This window comes from Callithrix jacchus, chromosome 6, assembly GCF_049354715.1.
Source record: "Callithrix jacchus isolate 240 chromosome 6, calJac240_pri, whole genome shotgun sequence".
Classification (NCBI taxonomy): domain Eukaryota; kingdom Metazoa; phylum Chordata; class Mammalia; order Primates; family Cebidae; genus Callithrix; species Callithrix jacchus.
In genome coordinates this window covers 89,469,253-89,490,833 of record NC_133507.1, presented here as the reverse complement: position 1 = coordinate 89,490,833, position 21,581 = coordinate 89,469,253, and the positions used below count along the sequence as shown (strand labels likewise).

Below are 21,581 nucleotides of genomic sequence, written 5' to 3'. Positions count from 1 at the left end.
ACTAAATTTTATAAACATGTTATTCCATATTGCAACAATAAAGTCCATAGACAAGGTGGACAGTAAGTCAGAAAAGACATTTCATCATATTTTTAGAAATATTTCATTATATGACAAAAATGTATTTTTTTTAAACATAAAGATTCTTTTAAATCAATAGGATAACAATCCAAGTGCAAGATTCATAAAGAAATAGTAATGGTTTACAAACATAAGATATTGACATCCCTTTTAATTAAAAAGGGTAAACTGAAATAATCAGTTGACACCCTTCCTTCTCTATTTGACACATCAAGATCAAAAAGTTGAATAATATAAATCTAGATTTGACAAGGATGTAGGAAACAGCACAAATGTCAAAGAAGCTACAAATTATGATAACTTCTCTCTATGGCAATGTCAAGAAATCCAGAAAATAAAATGTGTCAACTCTTCACCACAGTAATCCTAATTTTAGAAAATATTTTCATAAATATATTTTCATAAATGCACAGAGATGATAGGATATGTATTGATGTTTTTTATTTATTAGGAAAAGGCAGGTAACAATTTAAATAATTACTGCAAGCCTGGTCACATCAATTACAATGCATCCATACATTAAAGGTATATGCTTGAGTAAAGAATGTGTCAATCTACATAAGTGAATAAAAACTAATTTCCAAAATTAATTTTAAAAAGGCATAGAACTCAGTGTATGTAGTCTCTGATATGTTAAAAGGGATTAACTATTTATCAATATCTATGACTATATTTCCACACATTTATTAATACAAGTGCATGAATAGACTTGTCTCTACTTGAATTCTTTCTAGAGGGCTACACAAGAAATAGTTTAAAATGATTGCCTCTGGAAAGAATTAGTAATTGGAAACTTGTAGGAGTAAGATAAATTTTCCATTGAATATTCTTGCGCTGCTTTATTTTCCTTCTCCCATATACTTGCATAAGTTTTCCATATAGTGGTTCATTTATTTTATTTATTTTTTTTTTTTTTAATTTTTTATTGGATTATAGGTTTTGGGGTACATGAGCAGAGCATGCAAGACAGTTGCGTAGGTACACACATGGCAGTGTGCTTTGCTTTTCTTCTCCCCTTCACCCACATTTGGCATTTCTCCCCAGGCTATCCCTCCCCACCTCCCCCTCCCACTGGCCATCCCCTTTTCCCCCCAATAGACCCCAGTGTTTAGTACTCCCCTTTCTGTGTCCATGTGTTCTCATTTTTCATCACCCACCTATGAGTGAGAATATGCGGTGTTTCATTTTCTGTTCTTGTGTCAGTTTGCTGAGGATGATGTTTTCCAGATTCATCCATGTCCCTACAAACGACACAAACTCATCATTTCTGATTGCTGCATAATATTCCATGGTGTATATGTGCCACATTTTTCCAATCCAGTCTATTATCAATGGGCATTTGGGTTGATTCCAGGTCTTTGCTATTGTAAACAGTGCTGCAATGAACATTCGTGTACATGTGTCCTTATAGTCTGAGAGGCTGTTTGTTATGATTTCAGTTGTTTTGCATTTGTTGAGCAGTGCTTTACTTCCAATTATGTGGTCAATTTTAGAGTAGGTGTGATGTGGTGCTGAGAAGAATGTGTATTCTGTGGATTTGGGGTGGAGAGTTCTGTAAATGTCCACCAGGTTTGCTTGCTCCAGGTCTGAGTTCAAGCCCTGGGTATCCTTGTTGATTTTCTGTCTGGTTGATCTGTCTAGTATTGACAGTGGAGTGTTAAAGTCTCCCACTATTATTGTGTGGGAGTCTAAGTCCTTCTGTAAGTCATTAATAACTTGCCTTATGTATCTGGGTGCTCCTGTGTTGGGTCCATATATGTTTAGGATCGTTAGCTCTTCTTGTTGTATCGATCCTTTTACCATTATGTAATGGCCTTCTTTGTCTCTTTTGATCTTTGTTGCTTTAAAGTCTATTTTATCAGAGATGAGAATTGCAACTCCTGCTTTTTTTTGCTTTCCATTAGCTTGGTAAATCTTCCTCCATTCCTTTATTTTGAGCCTTTGTGTATCCTTGCATGTGAGATGGGTTTCCTGGATACAGCACACTGATGGGTTTTGGATTTTTATCCAATTTGCCAGTCTGTGTCTTTTGATTGGTGCATTTAGTCCATTTACATTTAGGGTTAATATTGTTATGTGTGAATTTGATACTGCCATTTTGATTCTAAGTGGCTGTTTTGCCTGTTAGTTGTTGTAGATTCTTCATTATGTTGAAGCTCTTTAGCATTCAGTGTGATTTTGGAATGGCTGGTACTGATTGATCCTTTCTATGTGTAGTGCCTCTTTTAGGAGCTCTTGTAAAGCAGGCCTGGTGGTGACAAAATCTCTGAGTACTTGCTTGTTCGCAAAGGATTTTATTCTTCCTTCACTTCTGAAGCTCAGTTTGGCTGGATATGAAATTCTGGGTTGAAAGTTCTTTTCTTTAAGAATGTTGAATATTGGCCCCCACTCTCTTCTGGCTTGTAGTGTTTCTGCCGAGAGATCTTCTGTGAGTCTGATGGGCTTCCCTTTGTGTGTGACCTGACCTTTCTCTCTGGCTGCCCTTAGTATTCTCTCCTTTATTTCAACCCTGTTGAATCTGACGATTATGTGCCTTGGGGTTGCTCTTCTTGCGGAATATCTTTGTGGTGTTCTCTGTATTTCCTGCAATTGAGTGTTGGCTTGTCTTGCTAGGTGGGGGAAATTTTCCTGGATGATGTCCTGAAGAGTATTTTCCAGCTGGGATTCATTCTCTTCGTCCCCTTCTGGTACACCTATCAAACGTAGGTTAGGTCTTTTCACATAGTCCCACATTTCTTGGAGACTTTGTTCATTCCTTTTTGCGCTTTTTTCTCTGATCTTGGTTTCTCGTTTTATTTCATTGAGTTGGTCTTCGACTTCAGATATTCTTTCTTCTGCTTGGTCAATTCGGCTATTAAAACTTGCGTTTGCTTCGCAAAGTTCTCGTATTGTGTTTTTCAGCTCCTTTAATTCATTCATATTCCTCTCTAAGGTATCCATTCTTGTTATCATTTCCTCGAATCTTTTTTCAAATCTTTTTTCAAGGTTCTTAGTTTCTTTGCATTGATTTAATACATGATCTTTTAGCTCACAGAAGTTTCTCATTATCCATCTTCTGAAGTCTAATTCCGTCATTTCGTCACAGTCATTCTCCGTCCAGCTTTGTTCCCTTGCTGGTGAGGAGTTTTGGTCCTTTCTAGGAGGCGATGTGTTCTGGTTTCGGGTGTTTTCCTCCTTTTTGCACTGGTTTCTTCCCATCTTTGTGGATTTGTCCGCTGGTCGTCTGCGTAGTTGCTGACTTTTCGTTTGGGTCTCTGAGTGGACACCCAGAATGTTGATGATGAAGTATTTCTGTTGCTTGGTTTTCCTTCTACCAGTCTAGCCCCTTCGCTGTACGACTGTTGAGGTCCGCTCCAGACCCTGCTTCTCTGGGGTGCACCTCTAGTAGCCGTGGCACAGCGAGGGATGCTACCAGTTTCTTTTTCTGCTCTCTTTGTCCCAGGATGATGCCTGCCTAATGACAGTCTTTTGGATATAGAGGGGTCAGGGAGCTGCTTGAGGAGACAGTTTGTACTTTATAGGGGTTTAATTGCTGAGCTGTGCACTCTGTTGTTCATTCAGGGCTGTTAGGCTGCTATGTTTGATTCTGCTGCAACACAGCTCATTAAACAACCCTTTTTTTTTTCTCAAATGCTCTGTGTTGAGGGGTTTGGGCTTTATTTTTGGATGTCCGATCAGGTGTCCTGCCCAGCTCGAAGGCAGACTAGCCACTGTTTGGCTGCCGAGGCTCCGCCCTGCTGTTGTGTGATTCGCGCTGTTCCTGCCGGCTCTGCTGTGGTCTCCGCCATGCCCTGCAGCGGAGTCTCTTCGTTGTAGCATGTTGCCTCAGCAACGGCAGGCTGCGTCAGCAGTGGGCGTGTATCTCAGTAGGGACGGGTTGCCTCGGCAACGGCTGGCTGCGTCAGCAGTGGGCGTGTATCTCAGTTGGGGCGGGTTGCCTCGGCAACGGCTGGCTGCCTCAGCAGTGGGCGTGTATATCAGTTGGGGCAGGTTGCCTCCGTAGTGGTGGACGCCCCTCCCCCACAGAGCGTCTCGGACCGTCTGCCCGGGATAGTTTGAAATCGCGGTTTTGTTCGTCCCACTGGGTTTCCCAAACGATCTGTCCCTGCAATCCCCTGGGCTGGGCTACTGTGCAAGTCTCGTTCAGTCTCAAGTCCAGCCCTCTCAAGTCTCAGGTTGCCGGTTCAACAAGGCACCCGGAAAGCACGCCCTGTGGGGATTGCTGGGTAGGGCCGGCCACCGCCGCCCCGGCTGCCGGCTTCGCCAGGCAGACCTACTGCCTGGCGTCCCGTGTCTCTTTATACTTGGGAGTTTCCCCGTTCTGTGGGCAACAAAGATCAGTCTGGAAATGCAGCACTGACTCACCGTTTGTAGATTCAACGCGGGCTCCAATCCTGGGTTGTTCTCACAGCGCCATCTTGGGTCCCCTCCAGTGGTTCATTTAAAAAAATAATTATGTACACACATATGCAATGAAGCCTAACAGATTCAATAGCCTTCTTGTAAAAATTGTATGTTGAAGTTACTCTTGCCTTACCGTTTCCTAAGGGCTTTCAGAAATATAAGAAAGCCTAAAACCTGCTCCCCGTCACCAAGGAGCTTGTAATCTAGTTAGAAAGACAAGATCAATGTATAATATATCATTATAGTTTAAAATATGACATTCTATACTTAAGCATTAAATGGTATGAAGTCATTTGCAAGGGTTCAAGAATATGCAAATTTTCATTTTTAGTTTGGTTTATCAAGATGCAACTACCTTTTTTTCCCAGAGACATCACTAATCCATGATGGCATTTCCAAACACTGACTCCAGAATGACCTTAGAATTGTTTCAACAGATATATCCATAAATCACTATCAATCTTTTAGAGTCAGAATAGCAGTAAAGCTATTTGCCATCCCTGATATAGATACTGCCTGGAAAAGGTAAACAAAAATCATATTTAGATGACTGTAAAACTTTAAAACACATAATATCACCAGTGATATAAATAAATGTGAATACATAAGTTAAATGAATTTTATGAGCTTAAATAGCTCTCCTCTTTTTATTGATTTTTCAGGGGCTGTTTGAAGCTTAATTGCATCTCTCTGTTTTTATTTGTTTGGTTTTAGTTCTTAGCAAAATGTAGATAAGAAGGTGAACCAGGTATGATAAGTTTAATTAATTTCTAACTCATGAACATGAATTAGGTAAAACCCAAAAGCAAATGACCTCAGTAAAAATGCCTTAAACATATTGATTTTTACTTGATTCATATCAAGATAAATCCTTACCTAAGCAAGTACCTAATCAAGTCATTGGACATAAAATCTTGAATGAACAAATATCGCAGATTTCTTTGTTTAAGCTCCTTTCTTTATATGTAAGAAATAAGTAGTCATTAATCATAGTAAAATGTATTATAGAAATTATGGGTATCTAATAAAGAGAAAATCCAAAAGTCTTTAAAGTTTTTAAAAATGTGCCTGAGTCATTCAAATAACCAAGTAAATCACTTGGTGTTTACTAATTCTTTTTGAGAAGATGATGAAAACAATATTAGATAATTAGTATGAAGTTGAGCTCTACGAACTATTTTCTCATTTATTTATAATGATGTTTCCAACTTGATAACTATGTGTGAAAGACTTCATTTTAGTTACTGTAGTTTTGTCCTTTCAGCAAAGAAAATAAGAATGAATAAGTAACAGCAAAATTTAAAAAAAAATCCTCAAACCCCAGAAATTTGGTTAAATACCACCACAAAGTCAACAGCTATAGAAAAGCTAAGTTTTTGTTATTGTAGAAAACATTCTAGTTTTTCAAAATAATTTGATCCAATCTCTCCTGGAGTTTCTCTTTTCTGTGTTAAACTCTTGAACATTTTCTGAAATAGATGTATCTTTTTCTAAACTGACTTATTTAGAAAATACTTGTTTATATTTTAATAAAAGATAATACACACTATAATGGGATGATTTCTGTTCTGGGATATGACTGGCAGTTTATATTAAGAATACAAATATTAATATGAAGAAGTGAATCTTTGAGAAAATCTAAATAGATTTGCTTGCGACTGTATTATTATACTTTTGAATACTAATCTTTTTGAATACTAATTTTGAATATTAATCTTTTGAATACTAATCTTCTAAACTTTTTTATATTACTAAACTTTAGTGTTACCTACATATTTATTTCTCTAACAATGCTTGGTTTCAATTCAATTTGGCAAATACTTTTTGACTATCATATGCTTGATTTGCTACTGAAGAATATAGAAAGATCGGGAAGACAAATTCCTGACCTTGTGGAGCAATAACTCTAGTAATGACAAATATTTTAATATTGAACATATAAAATACAGTAAGATAAAAGCCATATAACCATCAGAAAATGCTACGGATTTTCAAGGAGGTAGAACATATATATGAATGGAAGGATAAGAACAAACTTTACTGAGCTATTCTTTGGAATGGTATTTTGAAAAATGGTAGAAAATTTTCCATATGGAAAAAAGCATTTAATATAGATGGCTGCCTTATGCATACAGTCTTAACATTCAAAGATTTACCTTACGCAAAATCAAAAGCAAGTAACTGGAACTGGTAAAAGAAATAAAAATGTAATAGCATAGTGATTACTCCTGCTTCTCAATGGGAATATGTCAGGGCATGATAGTAAAAGATAATCAGTTCTTCCTTATGTTGACCTTCATTTCATCGCTAAGTGAATTCATTATAAAATTCTAATTTTTATATTTGCTTTTTATTTTATGCTAAACATACCTTGTTTATATTATAGCTACAGGTACAAATTATCATCAGAGCTATATACACAGAACCATGTACGTTAAGTTTAATGGTTGATTTTTGGGGGTAAGTTTGAACATATGCAGTTTTATATGCTGAATATTAAACCTTATTTGTTTTAATTCACAGAAAATATGAAACTTTTATCTAAAGGTATAAAAGCAGGAAAGAGTGGCACCTGTCAAAAAAGTAAGAATGAAGCAGTTTGGGGCCCCTAATTCAAGAAGTGTTTCTTAATCTGATGAAGGTTAAGAAAATTGAGACACTTTTTGAATGAGCAGTGGAGACTGTCTATATGATTCAGACCAACTTGAACAATTGAAAGATTTTTTTGAAAGTTTGTGCTTAGGTCACATCTTGAGAGGTAAGAGGAAGCCAAAACTGTGTGTAGAGTGGATTGAAGCTAATGACCATCAGGGGAAAACAGTTGGCCCCACAAAGATTTGAGTGAGAGATCATGAAAGCTTAACCTTAGGTTATGAGATATGAGTAGTGAATGGAATGGGTGATATGGGAGCTACTGCAGTGGTAACCTCCATAGGACTAGGACTTGGAAAATGATTTCAAGTTAGAAGTGTCAAATGGTGCTTTCTGCTTTAAATCTGTGTACAAGGAATTAAATATTCTAACAAATGAGAAATGCTTACTCATTTCTGACTTTGAAGAGAGAACAGAATGTTTAGCATTGCAATGGGAAAAAAATGGGTTGCAAGTAAAGAGTAAATGTCAGTGGCAGAGATTTTGGAGGCCTAGAGTTGATGGTTAAAACTAGGCACAGAAGAGATTGCTATGAAGACCTGGCAGAAAGATGAGAAGGAGCAAAACAAATTAAGAGAAATGTCTGCAATGCTGGACACAGATTATATGCTTGACAAGTACATTTTTAAATTAAATATAAGGGATAGGCAGAGGAAAAAGGGCAAGGGAAAGTGAAATAAAAAGAGGAGTCTAAATGTTACATGGCTAAAGAGAAAAATCCAATATGAGAATTCACAAGAAAATATTACAAGGAGAGGACATGCAGCAGTGTTAAGGGTTGCAGAGAAAGAAGCCTAAGTGCAGTACTAACAGTAAAAAATGTCATTCATTAAGCTTTTACTGTGTTCAAGGAACTCTATACATTATGCCAGTCATTACTATCATATCTACTTTATGGATCAGAAAACTGTAATGTAGAGAGGTTTAGTAACCCATCTGCACTCATGCAGTTATTGAAAGGCAGAGTAGGACTCAAAACACAGAAGAGCATAAACTCAGAAATCATTCCTGGTGACCATGGAAATAGCAATTTCCATCAAGGGAAGCAATTGCATGTTAGATTGCAAGGGATGAAGGAAATAGTGAGACATAAGATATCTAGGTACTTACATGAGGTGATTTAATGACAGGAAGAAGGAAGACAGGGAAAACGTGACAAAATCAAAGAAATGTTTCTCAGGTTATTGAAGTAGATATAGTTATGCGGAGAAAGTGTGGAGAAAAATTATTAGTGTGGAGAAAAAAATTGAATGCCAGGCAGAAAAGTGACCAAGCTCCCACGAGGATTAGGAGGCCACAGGATCAATATCTGAAGAAGAGTCTTCCTAGGCAGAAAGGAGCATTGTCTATTCTTCTTTATAGACAGCAATGAAGGGAAATCGGAAGAATAGGCATACAACAAAAGGTCTAAAACTGTCACTGGAAGGAATCAAGGAAAAATATAGGTTGGCTCATAAAAGGAAGTATGCAAAATATTTTATTAGCTTTCTAGCACATAAACAATGAACAGCTCAACATATTATTTTCATCAGAAATAAATAGAAGTATTCCATAGGGCTGGTGACAGAAAGAAAAAAAAAAGGGCCATGTTTAGAAAGACTTCATATATAACCCACCATATAATTCTAACAAAATCACTATACCATTATAGGATATTTTTGGTTCTAATAATCCAGATTGGTTTTCAACAATGATTAAATTCACCATTTTACTCTGTATTCACTGATACAGCAATAGGGGAAGGAAAACAAAACAATCCAAAAATATCCAAGAATAATGGTTTGCCATTCACAGAAGCCCACAGTGGATTTTCATTACACAGCAGATCAGAACAGAGTATGATAGTTCTGTTACATTCTTCTGCTAACGATCACTTGTCCTTAACTTTTAATCCTACTCAGGGACTTGATTTCAAAATGTATGTTGCTTATTTCAGTGGACTCGAGAGTGGAAGGTAGATGAGTGAGTGCTAAACTATCACCACTCTTGGAAAGGTAGTCAATCAAAAAAGGACACAGTAAAAGTTATGACACGTTCTCAATCATTCTTCCTAGCCATTTTTCCCCATATATAGAGACAAATAATGACAATAGTTTCTTATGAATTCTTCCAGAAATGTTTTCATTATATAAAGAATATACTTTTGTTTTCTTTCCGTTAATCGATATGACATGCTGTGCCCACTCTTGTGCTCTTCACATTTCACCCCACATGTAATCATAGAGAAGTGTCCATGGCAGTGCATTATAATGACTTCCAAATATCAAAGCATTCTACTATACAGAAATATCATATTTGCACCTAGTGCCCTATTTTGGCCTATTTAGCTTGTTTGCAACATTGGACGATTAAAGCAATTTAATGGCAAATGAACATTTGAAAAGATGCTGAAAATAATATTTCATTAGGAAAATGCAAATTAAAACAGTAATGAGATACAACTGTACACCTATCAGAATGATGGAAATCTGGAACAGTGACAACACTAAAGATTTTCAAGGATATAGAGCAACAGGAACTTTCATTCACCACAGGTAAATGAATGCAAAATGGTACAGCCACTTTGGAAGAGAGTCCTGCCATTGCTTACAAACACTGAACTCACTCTTACCATACTATCCTGCAAGTGAACTCCTTGGTATTTACCCAAATGAATTAAAACCGTATGTCCACCCAAAAGCCTATATGCAGATATTTATAACAGCTTTATTCATAGTTGCCAGAACTTGGAAACAACAAAGATGCCTTTCAATAGGTGAACAGATTTAAAAATTATAGTATATCCAGACAGTGGAATGTTATTCAAAGCTTAAAGAAATCAACTACCAAATTGTGAAAAGACATGGTGGAAATTTAAATGCATATTACAAGGTGAAAGAAGCCAATATGGAAAGGTATACATACTATGAGATTCAATGACATGACACTCTGAAAAAGGCAAAACCATGGAGAGGGTAAAAAGATCAGTAGATTCCAGGAGCTAAGGCAGAGGGAAGAATAAACAGACAGGGTACAAAAGATGTTTAGAGCAATGAAATTATTCTTCATGATACCATAATGATGGATACATGTCATCATATGTTTGTCAAGACCCAAAGAATATACATCAAAAGTAAACCCTCATGTAAACCATGGACTTTGAATGAGAAAGATAAGTCACTGTTGGTTCACTGATAATAACAAATGTACTTGTCTGGTGTAGTATATTGATAGTGAAGGAAGCTGTATATGAGAGAGTGGTGGGAGTGTATAGGAAGTCTCTGTACTTCCTGCTCAATTTTTCCGTGAACCTAAAATTGTTCATCTGAAATACAGTTTGTGTATTCATCTGAAATACAGTTTATTTTTTTAAAAGTCATAAACATTTTGATGTAAAGTACTACACATTTCATTCAGTTCTAAATATTTAAGTATATGTATTATGGTTTCTTAACCCATTGGTTGTTTTGAAGTCAAATACATTTTTAAAAATCATTCTGCTGCAGATTTCTAATTTGTTTTGTGTGTAAAGAATGCTTTTTGTAAATTGCCAATTATTTGAAATACTTTAAGACTTCTTTGTAACCTAACATAATGGTCAAATTTGAAAGAGTTTTCAATAACTTTGGTGTACATGGAAGAGTATATGTAGATATGTATTAGTTTAATTTTATGAAACATTTAATAAAGCTTTAAATATCTTTGAACATTTCACTCCTCAAATGCATGAATATATCTATATGATAAATATTTAGATGTGGAATTGTATGTGTAATTGCAGACACATTGTAAGTATTGAAATACATTGCTTTCCATAGAGAGTCACCAGTCCCCACTGAAAGCAATGTGTCTTCTTCCTCTACTTTCACCAGCATGGGCATTAACTGGGCTCATTTATTATCAAGCAACTGATGTTGAAAGAATATAATCCCACTGTGGTTTTGAACCACATTTTTCTTTCTTCCCTTTTTTTTGGGGGGGGGGAAGAGTGATTAAGAAACTTTATTTCAGAAAAATGAATGCATCCAATGTCCCCAAATACATTTATGACAAGAACAGACACACACAGGAGACACGGACAATAGTCACTTCATCACAGCCTTGTTCTTTCCAAAGGATAAAATGTTATTCAAGAATGGGGTGAGGTGGTTAGAGAGAACAGGTACTATCTTTTGAAATAGGGGGAAAAAAGAGCAACAGGTTGGCATCTTAAGAACACAGTGAGCCCAGCAATCAAGCTAAATCTATGCCTTAGGTAACATGCCACCTACAGCATCTCAAGAGAAACTAGGGCATTATTCCATTAGAGGAGCAATCTTTTGACAGTATGAAAATGCTGAGTAGTGGTCTTGGCTGCACCAGCTAGCTAATGGACCAAGTGGCCTCAACTTGACAGTCTCTTTAAACCTCAATGTTTGCCTAATCAAAAATCATTTGGCTAAACTGCTTCCCTACTTCTGCTTAGCTACTTTGGAAGTTCTGGAATCGCCGCTCCTGCTTCAGCCATGTCCTGTCACTTGGCATTGTAAGCTAAAGCTTCTGCTTCCCAATCCATGATGTGCTAGGCCAAGATCTGGGAACTGTGTCCAGCCTTGTCAAATGTGGAAGAGAAACAACCTGTAGTAAAAAAGTGATTTGGTAAGTGGTGCCCGTCTACCTTGTAACTAGACATACCAACCAGGGAAGGGCAAAGGATGGAAAGGGGTAACTTGTGCTTCCAAAGACCAAGATTTTTAAATTAGTGGTCATTTTCTAGAATTACAGAACACATACAGGACAAACAATTCTGATGGGAGAGGGAATGGCTATGAATACATGGAGATCAGGCTGCGACCATGACCATAACTTGTACTCATTCAGGACCCGACAGGGTGGAGAGGACACCGCCTCCACAAATGCAAGTTTCTGAACAATGAATTTTAAGAAAAAGCTGCTTTCTCTTAAAATTCCTCAAAAACACTCCTGCATGTCTCATAGCCTCAAACATCTACAACCAAATATTAATGCTGGGCAATAGCAACACTCACCCACAACACAATACTATATCCTTCACTGCTACAGACAGTAATGATGTATGTACACATCAGCCTTCAAAATGGCATTTAGTGTCACCACTTGCCATTTTGGCCATCTCACCTCACTCCAACTGGAGAAAAAGTTACACCACTAATACAAACTAAGCTTCCAGTTTAAAAACATTGAACATCAGTCTACATTTCCAGTGAATGAGCTAATCTTGTGAGTAGCCAATTCAACTTTTCATGATATATTTAGTGCTTAGAAATGGTCGATTCTATTAGCCTGCCCTATAGCTCAGGTGGCCCAAGATGGAGCCTACAATCTTCCTTGGGGGTTTAGAGTTTTGAAGGAGTACAGTAGGAGCAACATGGATACTGTCTCCTACCCCACCACCCCATCCCAATACTCTTACTGGTATCCAGGAGACAAGCAGCAGGCTCAAGACCCCAAATGTTGGGCACCACAAATAACATGTGCCCGGAGAACAGGGGTAGGCGTGAAAGAGGAGAACTAAGGCCTGAATTTTTGAAAGGCCAGCCAGTCTGAAATTGCTATTTAGCAATGCATTTGGCCACAAAATAGGGGGTGGAGGTGAAACAAAAAAAGTTAAACCAAGTCAGCCTTAGTCCTCATCATGCACCTTCCTGTACCATGGAAGGCTGTTCAACCTTGCCTATGTCCTTCTCTTAGCTCCTCCAGACATCATCTTAATGCCATTCAGACACAAACAAAAGCACCCAGTAGCTTCAAGTAGCCCTCTCCTTCATCTCAGCCCTAAGTGAGCTGGCCACCGAGTAATAAAGGAAGCTACCACGTTCACAGGGAGGCCGGTCTCCAAATACAATGGAGTGGGGGTTTGTTCACTGCTGTGAGTCAGAAATTGACTGTCATAATAGAGAACAGTTTTAAAAATGTAATGCTGTTTATTTAACTTCAAAAACATTTCAGTATTCTAAACATTAAAAAAAAACCAGAACGTTGCAAATAGTGTTTAAGTACAGAAGGTTCTTGAACTTTCATTGATGCAGCAGCTCTTCACTTTGCTGACAATGAAGAGTTCTACAGTTTGTTTAAAAACTACCACACTTAAACAAAAAACAAAAATATCTCATGCCAGCTGACCCCTTTTGTCCACAGCTAAGATGGTAGCAGAATGCTATGTCACTAAATACAGAAACAAGGCAACCTGAAGCTAAACAGATGCCCACTGCAGAGTCAACAGGTCCAGCCTCACAGTACACGCCCTGAGCTACAGCCCCTCCAAAAGGCATCTTTCCCACAGCCTCAATGCCAGGCAAGGAGCATCAAGAGTTTGTCTTGGTTGTTTTGTTATTTTTACAAACTATAGATATATACAGTTGATAACTCAGGATTTCTAGCCAATAACCATATAGTTAACACCACCTTACAAATTAAAAAAAATGTCAGAAACATCATCTTTAAATGCCTTGTCACACCAACAGAAAAGTGCACAGAGTGAGGGGAACACGAGAGTGACTTTTCATTTTTAAAATGTTTGGAAATATGTACAACTTAGATATAGTTTCAGGGTGCTCCTGACACCCCTGGCCACTTCATGTAAACCACTGACAATCTCTAGAGCACTTTGAGAGACTACAATATGATCGTGATCAAATTTTATAATTAAATCTAATGAGGGCAACAGACACTTCTCAAGTAAGAGTGTGTCAATTATGGCTCTCCCCTACTCTAAGTATTCACAAGGAGACAGATAAACAGTTTTTTTATTCCTCCTCCTCCTCCTCCTCTTCCTCCTTGTCTTCTTCATCTTCCTCTTCCACTTTTTTCTGGGCGACTTTAGCGGGACTCTTTGCACTATCAAACTTTCCTTTCGACTTATAGTCAGCAACATCCTTCTCATACTTCTCCTTCAGCTTTGCCGCCTTAGTGATACAAGGCTGCTTTTCGCTGTCATTTAGGTTATTCCACATCTCACCCAGCTTTTTTGCCACGTCTCCAATAGAGATGCCAGGGTTTGTGGATTTGATCTTGGGACGGAATTCTGAGCAGAACAGGAAGAGGCCAGACGGTGGCCTTTTAGGGGCATTAGGATCCTTCTTCTTGCCTCCCTTAGCTGGTCCATCATCCTTCATTTCCCGATCATAGCGCACTGTATCCGCCTTTGCCATTCATCAGATTTAGATTTCTCTTTCCTGGACATTGTCTTCCACCTCTCAGAGCATTTCTTGAAAAATTCTGCAAAATTGACAGGGACCTCTGGGTTTTTCTCCTTAATGTTCTTCTCTGCACATCTGCACAAAGAAGGCATAAGCAGACATCTTGCCCTTTGGTTTCTTGGGGTCACCTTTAGCCATCCTAACTGTATTGTTCGCTAGTCTGGGCAGCGCAGGGCATGACGCGCTGCTCAGCGCTCCCCAGCCTCGCACTGGCTGCCTCCACGAGAGCCGCCTCTGAACTACATTTTTCTTATAGGTGTTATGGAGTGGATGTTTGTATCCCAACAAAATTTATGTTGAACTCCTAATCCCCAGTATGACGGTATTGGGAGGTGGGGCCTTTGGGAGTTAATCAGCTATGAGAGTAGTGCTCGCATATCATAAGAAGATTGCCATCTGCAAACCGGAAATAATGCCTTAAACAGACAACAGATTTGCCAGTTCTTGATCTTGGACTTCTCAGTCTCTAAAACCATAAGAAATGAATGTTTGTGGTTTAAGCAACCCAGTTTATGATAATTTGTTATAGCAGCCTTAAAGAAGACAGTCTCATTCTCTACCTTTTCCTATTGCAATTATTCTGCTGGTCATATCTGTGCTGAATTCTTAGTCATTTTAGGAGTATTGGTTTTTATTTCTTTTTCTTGAGGTTCTCAACATACTTATTGTAAACTTATTTTTCAGACATATTGCTTATTTTCATTTAATCATGAATAATTCATTTTGTAATGACTGATTTTGATGAGATAGCTTTCTTCATGTATGTTACAATTCTGGTGTGTAATCTCATTTGGATGAGAACTTTCATTTTTCTCTCTGACTTTATTAATTCACTTGTCCCTATCTACAGGTACTGCTATTTTGACTTTGTCCCACCCCATTATTTCCAGCACTCTTGGTTCAGAAATACAACATATATACACACACAATGGGATTCTAACTCCAAACAACATTGGACTTTTATTAGATTTAGTCTTTAAGCCAGACAGAAATTCGGCTCAATTGCCACGCCTGTGTCCTCCCATCTCTTTAGGCAGAGGACTTCATTTAGGTAACTACTCCTGGAAGCAACTAGCAGTGATACATATATTTCTTCAACTCTCCTTTCAAAAGCAAATGGATTTCTTTTCAGGTTCTGAATTCCAGTAATGTCTGCCTCCAAATCCCAGCTTCACATGGGACAGCTTTATTTCTATTGACCCTAAGAACTGAGCAACTGTTCATTTCTGCTAGCCTATATACCCAACCCAATAAAGCACTTAGCTTTAGCTCAGCACACTACTTGATATGTACTATATTTCTGTTACTCAGAGATATATATTTTTTGTTCATAAGGCAGTATCTCCCTTATTTTATCCTCTTATATATTATCATCACTTCTGTGTGTTGAGAAGTGAAAACAGAGAAGCAGAAAGTTCAGAGTAAACTTGAAGTATCACCTTCACATGAATTAATTCCCTTTTTATTGTCTTAATGACATTAGAGTACTTGTGTGAACACACAGCTATTTATTATTACTATCACTACTGATAGGCAATATATTGTTTCTAATTTTTTACTTTTAAAATAAAATGTCTTATTGAATATCTTTATGCATATATAACCTTATACAAGCCTACTCTTCTTTACATAAATTTCTAGGAGTAGAACAGAAAGATTAAATTTACTTTCCTACAAGCAGCTGGAGGGCCTATTTCCCCATTACCTTGCCATCACTACGTAATGTCAAACTTCACTTTTATTTTTCTAATCTAAAGAAGGGCATTTCTGAGTTTCTTTTCCATGATGGAGTGACTGAAAATTCACTTTCCTTTTCCCCAGTTATAATACAACTGCTATTTGTTAGTCTAGAGTGTAAGAGAACAGATGTGGCACAATGCAATTCTTGGTCAAAAATAGGTCCTTTGAGATTAGAAGCTCTTAAATGATGACTGTTCTATTGTACTTGAAGTCAGCTCTCATTCTCTTCTTTATAGGAATTTAAAAACCTTATTAATGTGTCTATGTTTAAAGACCAATAGATGACAATTTATGTATAGAAAAAGCTTTTATAACTCCCATATATAAATTAACTGGCCTGAAAACTTTTCAATGTGCAAGCTAACATTTTAAAAAATCTTTGAAAATAATCATGAACTCTGGATTGAACATTGTGGGTAGTTCAAAGGTCTTATAGCTTGTCAAACTGAGAATTTAAAGTAAATGAAAAAATATCAGAAGTTTTACAGAGGAATACATATTTTAAACATGTACATATGCTTGTGGTTCACTTTAATGACTGAAATGTCCATAGAAGTCTATCAAAAATGTGACTTTGTAATTGTGCAACTCTTCCAAAGTTGGATAATTTGTAGTTTACTATATCCAAACCACAGATTAAATTAGAAGCAGATAGATGGTTAAATTATTACCTTTCATTTTTCTCCTTTTAAAGTGCAACATATGTTTTATCATAGTTCTATTTTACATTAAAATTTTGCTTACCTAAAAACTATTTGGTAGAAACATCTGAAGTTTATTTAAGAGCATTCTTAAATAGATAATCCAAATCTAAAGTCAACACATATAAAATTGTCTCACAGAATTCAGTTCTCCAAACATATAGGAATTTAAAAACCTTATTAATGAGCCATCCTCATCATTCTTCAGATTTATTTTTATGTTAAAACATATTCACAGGATGTTGTTTTATAAGTGTTCATTGCAAAATATGAATACATATTTTAAAATAAATCACAAACACTAAAAGTATTCTGTTAAATTTGCTTAATCCTAATATTTATTGTTTATATGCTTTTGCCGCATAGGTATTTTTTCACAACAGAAAGTTCAAACCAGTTTTTACTAATACATAGCTTTGAGAATTTACATTACTGTGAATCTCTTTATAATTTATTTCTGTATAGAAAAATTACAGCCTGGTTTTATGTTTTGCATCTAAATTTGTCTTAACAGCATATCCAAGTAGTTAAAACTCAGGATTTTCCATATTGTTTTATATTTTGTTTTCACAAAACTTTGCCTCTTTCTTTTTCATGTATATTTTAAAGACTGTTAGCTGCTATGTTTTAAGATTAATACAATCAGGAAAATGCCAGAAGTTATATGGGGAAAATATACACAATATTTGCTTTCACGTATGTGAACTTGAGTCAAATAATTGTCTCTTTGGCATTAAGATTACCCTATTAAACAAAATCTGTTCATGACATCAGTAATTCATTCATTTTATAATCATTCATCTATTAATTTTCAATTAATATATGTTCCAAAAAACCATTTCTAAACTTAAATCTACATTTTTCTAACAAATAACCCTAAAATTATGACTCCTTATGTAAAAATTGAAGAGAGTCACATAACTGTGAAAAATATTGCTGAAAAAAAAAAAAAACATTTGGAAACACAATTATCTTGCTAGGAATAGGCTCCAGGAATACGTATTTATCTCTACCTATGTTAGCTTGCATTTATTTTTCTTATTTCTTGTTTGAATCCTTAATTATAACCAAGAGGCATATTTAAGAAAAGAAAAAAGAGGCCCGTCACAGTGGTTCACGCCTGTAATCCCAGCACTTTGGGAGGCTGAGGCTGGTGGATCATGAAGTCAGGAGTTCAAGACCAGCCTGGCCAAGATGGTGAAACTCTGTCTCTACTAAAAAACTACAAAAATTAGACGATCATGGTGGCACACACCTGTAATGCCAGCTACTCGGGAGTGTGATGTAGAGAATTGCTTGGACCCGGGGGGCGAAGGTTGCAGTGAGCTGAGATCATGTCACTGCACTGCATCCGGGGTGACAGAATGAGACTCCTGTCCCCAAAATAAATAAATGAAAATAAAAAATAAAAGAAGTAAAGTGCCTTTTTATACCTTTAAATGCACATCAACCATGTGGTTTTCATGGTGTTTGCTTACACCCTTTGCAAATTCTTATTTGTACTTTTTGGTTGGAATATGTAAATATAGGTAGCAAAAGAAATCACTAAGATTTCATGATTAAGCAACTGAAAAACAATTTCACATCGAAGAGAGATTCCAGAGATGATATCCTGAAATATATAGAAAATTCTTTCTATGGGTTATTTGGAGGATGATGCCAACCATTTCACAAGTTACACAACAATAGCTCATTGCAATCTACTTTTCTCTAAACTTGACACATCATCTGGCATAAAGAGGGAACAAAATAAATTTATCATTTCAACTGGAACCTAGAATATGTAATAAAATATAGTAGAATATAAGATATTCTATTAGTATGACTTTTTCATCTTGGTTTCCTATGTGCACACACATACACACATACAAACGCACACGAAATCAAAATGAAACAGTCATAGTAATAGAATATCTTTATAAAACACAATAATAGCCTCAGTGACCCTCAAATAAAAGGTTTAAATGGCAGCCAGCATCTTCCTCATAATAGAATTAAGCAACAGTACAGTAAAATTTAGGAAATTAGTTGAAAATAAACATATATAATTCTGTCTTTCCTTTCTAAGTCATCTTCATTTGAATTTTAGAGTGAAGCTTTATCTACAGAAAGAGGAATGCTACCAGCTGGTTTAGCATCTTGTCTCTTTCTAGATTCTGAATATCCAGATTCTCTATTCTAGATTGCCTGGTTTAAAACCCCAAATCTCAAAAATAAATAAATAAAATAAAATCCCAAGTCTGACATATTGGCTCTGTGAACATGAACAAGTTAAAAACTTCTCCTTGCCTCATGAATTCATGCAGAGAGCATACACAGAATTATGCTAGCCTCATTGACAGTTATCCCTAAATGTTAGCTTCTATTATTGTTACATATAGTATGTGAGCACATCTACCAGAAATTTAAGATGACTTTTTAAAAAGGAGAAACAGATTAAGGATGGGTCAAAAGAACTCCACACTCAAGGAGCCCCAACAGAAGCTGAAAGCAGTGTTCACTTACCTGTACTCCAACAGGAAAACTTGGTTTTGTGGTCACACAATCGTATGGTACCATTGCAACCTTTTTCATCACTACCATCTTCGCAATCTTTTTCTCCATCACAGCGCCACAGATCAGGAATGCAATTACCATCAGGGTGGCATTGAAATTCATTCCCATTACAGCCAGCAGGAGAACGAATCTCTTAATTTGAAATGAGGAAGAGAGAAGCAGAAGGGGGTAAGACAGGAGAGAAATTATGATTTTACTTGATGGCAGGGTTTTTTTTTCACTTTTTTTTCTTTCTTCAGGCATTATTCTAATACTAGAGACAATATATTTTTACTTTAGATGGTTAATAGCTATAAATGTACTCTAGTATTTTCTAATTCATTTAAATAACATTAATAGTAAGAGAATGATGTTTTTTTGCCTCCCCTACAATTTCTGAAAGTACTATGTACATTAGAAAAAAACAAGTAAGATAATTTGTGGATATTCTGTTGCAGTTTTTATTCATGTCTAAAGGATGAGATAGATCCTTGAAGGGCTTTTCTCTAAGACACATAAATGAGGTTATGCATTCTAATCTTAATGATAAGACCTTGGCTGACTTTCTTATCTTTCTCTAAGTAATTTATTTCAAATTATTAAGAAGCAAATAACCAAAAACTATAATTATTTTCTGACTAACACAGTCTTTGAAAAATAGCATCCAAAAATTTGAGAAATACACACACACACACAAAAACAGATAACAAATATAACACTGGGTGTGGGATTTCAATTCTAGAATCAGAATAGACCCCTAAATGTAATAATTTAATGAGATACTATACCTTCAAATTTATCAATTAATAATTCATTACAAAGATCAAATAACACTATTGTCCCAAATCTGGTGATTAAAAATATAGGATAAATTCTGCAGGTAAGCATAAAAGTAAGAAAATAAAAATGTTGGGATATAGATGTTTTTTCAGTTTAACAATTGAATCACATAACAAATCTACAGTTTATTGAAATTTGTGTTAACATCTAATATTATGATATATTAATCTGCATTTTCAAATACTATTATAAATAAATATTTAGTAGATACTTTTAGACCAAAGTTTCAATGTAACAAATTTATTGTGTATGTTGTATAGTTAATATAAGCTACCTATAGCAACAATTGATCTATACAATTAAATTTGAAGCAGGTTCAAGTGAATTTCTCATTATTCCTTGTGCTGGTTTGGTAGATATCTGTGGTTATAAGTTAAGGTTAGATTAATCTAAGGTCAAAGCTAACAATAACACTGATATCACCAAAGCACTCACTTACTCTTTTGAGACCTCTATTTGTTCAGTGAGAATGCATCAACAGGGTCGATATGAGGATTAAATAAGGTATCTAGAAAGGATTAATTCAACTACAAAGTTTTGTTTCTATTATTTTCTATAATATAAATAATTTAGTTCTTTATTTTTTCTTTATTTGAAGACTTTCAGCAACTATAATCTGTCAGATGATACAATATTATAAAGATACACAAGATGGACTTAACCATACATCCAAAGTATTGCTAATGCAGTAATGTTGAACTAGTAAATAACCAAGAAGAAATAACCCTGTGGAAGCAAGTGTAAAGAAGTTCTGTTGGTTCAAAAACATGAACCATAATTCACAGAAAATCATTAGGACCAATTTCAATAGTTAGTACTGCTAAAAATATATGCAATAATAAAGCATTTAGTTTTGGCTTGTTTTAAATCCCCTTCCAAAAACAAAAACTTGCTTCTTCTAGTTTTCTAGCTATCTAACTCCTTCTCACTTTGGACATATCATCTTTATGGTTAAACAAAATACTTGGTTTACACATATACAACCAATAAAGATGGTAAAGTCTGTGCTCAAGGGGAAGGTATCTATAAAATGTGATCATTTCCTATCATATTGATTTAGCACCTGCAGAGTGCCTATATAAAAATATATCCATTGATTCAAACAAATGTGCTTGGAAAATGTTTGGAAAAAGGAAAACAATAAGATATAATGCAACAATAAAAAAGAAAAATAACAAACCATATAGTATAACAACTATATCATATTTACATTGTATTAGGTTTTATATGTAATATAGAGATGATTTAAAGTATATTATGAAAGGATCTAAACAGGTTATATGCAAACACTATATCATTTCATATAAGGAACTTGAGCATTCTTGAATTTTGATATCTTCAGGGTCCTGAAACCAAACCCCAGTGGATATGGAGGGATGACCATATTACAGATGTAAGTACAACAGTTGTAAAAATAATTTTGGAACTAGTT

General features: G+C 35.9%; 1 protein-coding gene and 1 pseudogene across 4 annotated transcripts in view; both read right to left on the bottom strand.

Annotated features, from left to right (window-relative positions):
- Positions 1–21,581, bottom strand: part of LRP1B (LDL receptor related protein 1B) — a 1,941,900-nt gene that overhangs the window by 686,606 nt on the left and 1,233,713 nt on the right. For all 4 annotated transcript variants that reach the window (XR_013518953.1, XM_078327882.1, XM_078327883.1 and 1 more), the window contains exon 21: positions 19,280–19,462. Coding sequence is in view for 3 of the 4 variants with exons in the window: in XM_078327882.1 (XP_078184008.1) it covers positions 19,280–19,462 (183 nt within the window). In the remaining variant the exon portion in view is untranslated. The remainder of the gene's footprint in view (positions 1–19,279; positions 19,463–21,581) is intronic.
- Positions 13,760–14,497, bottom strand: LOC144576664 (high mobility group protein B3 pseudogene; annotated as a pseudogene).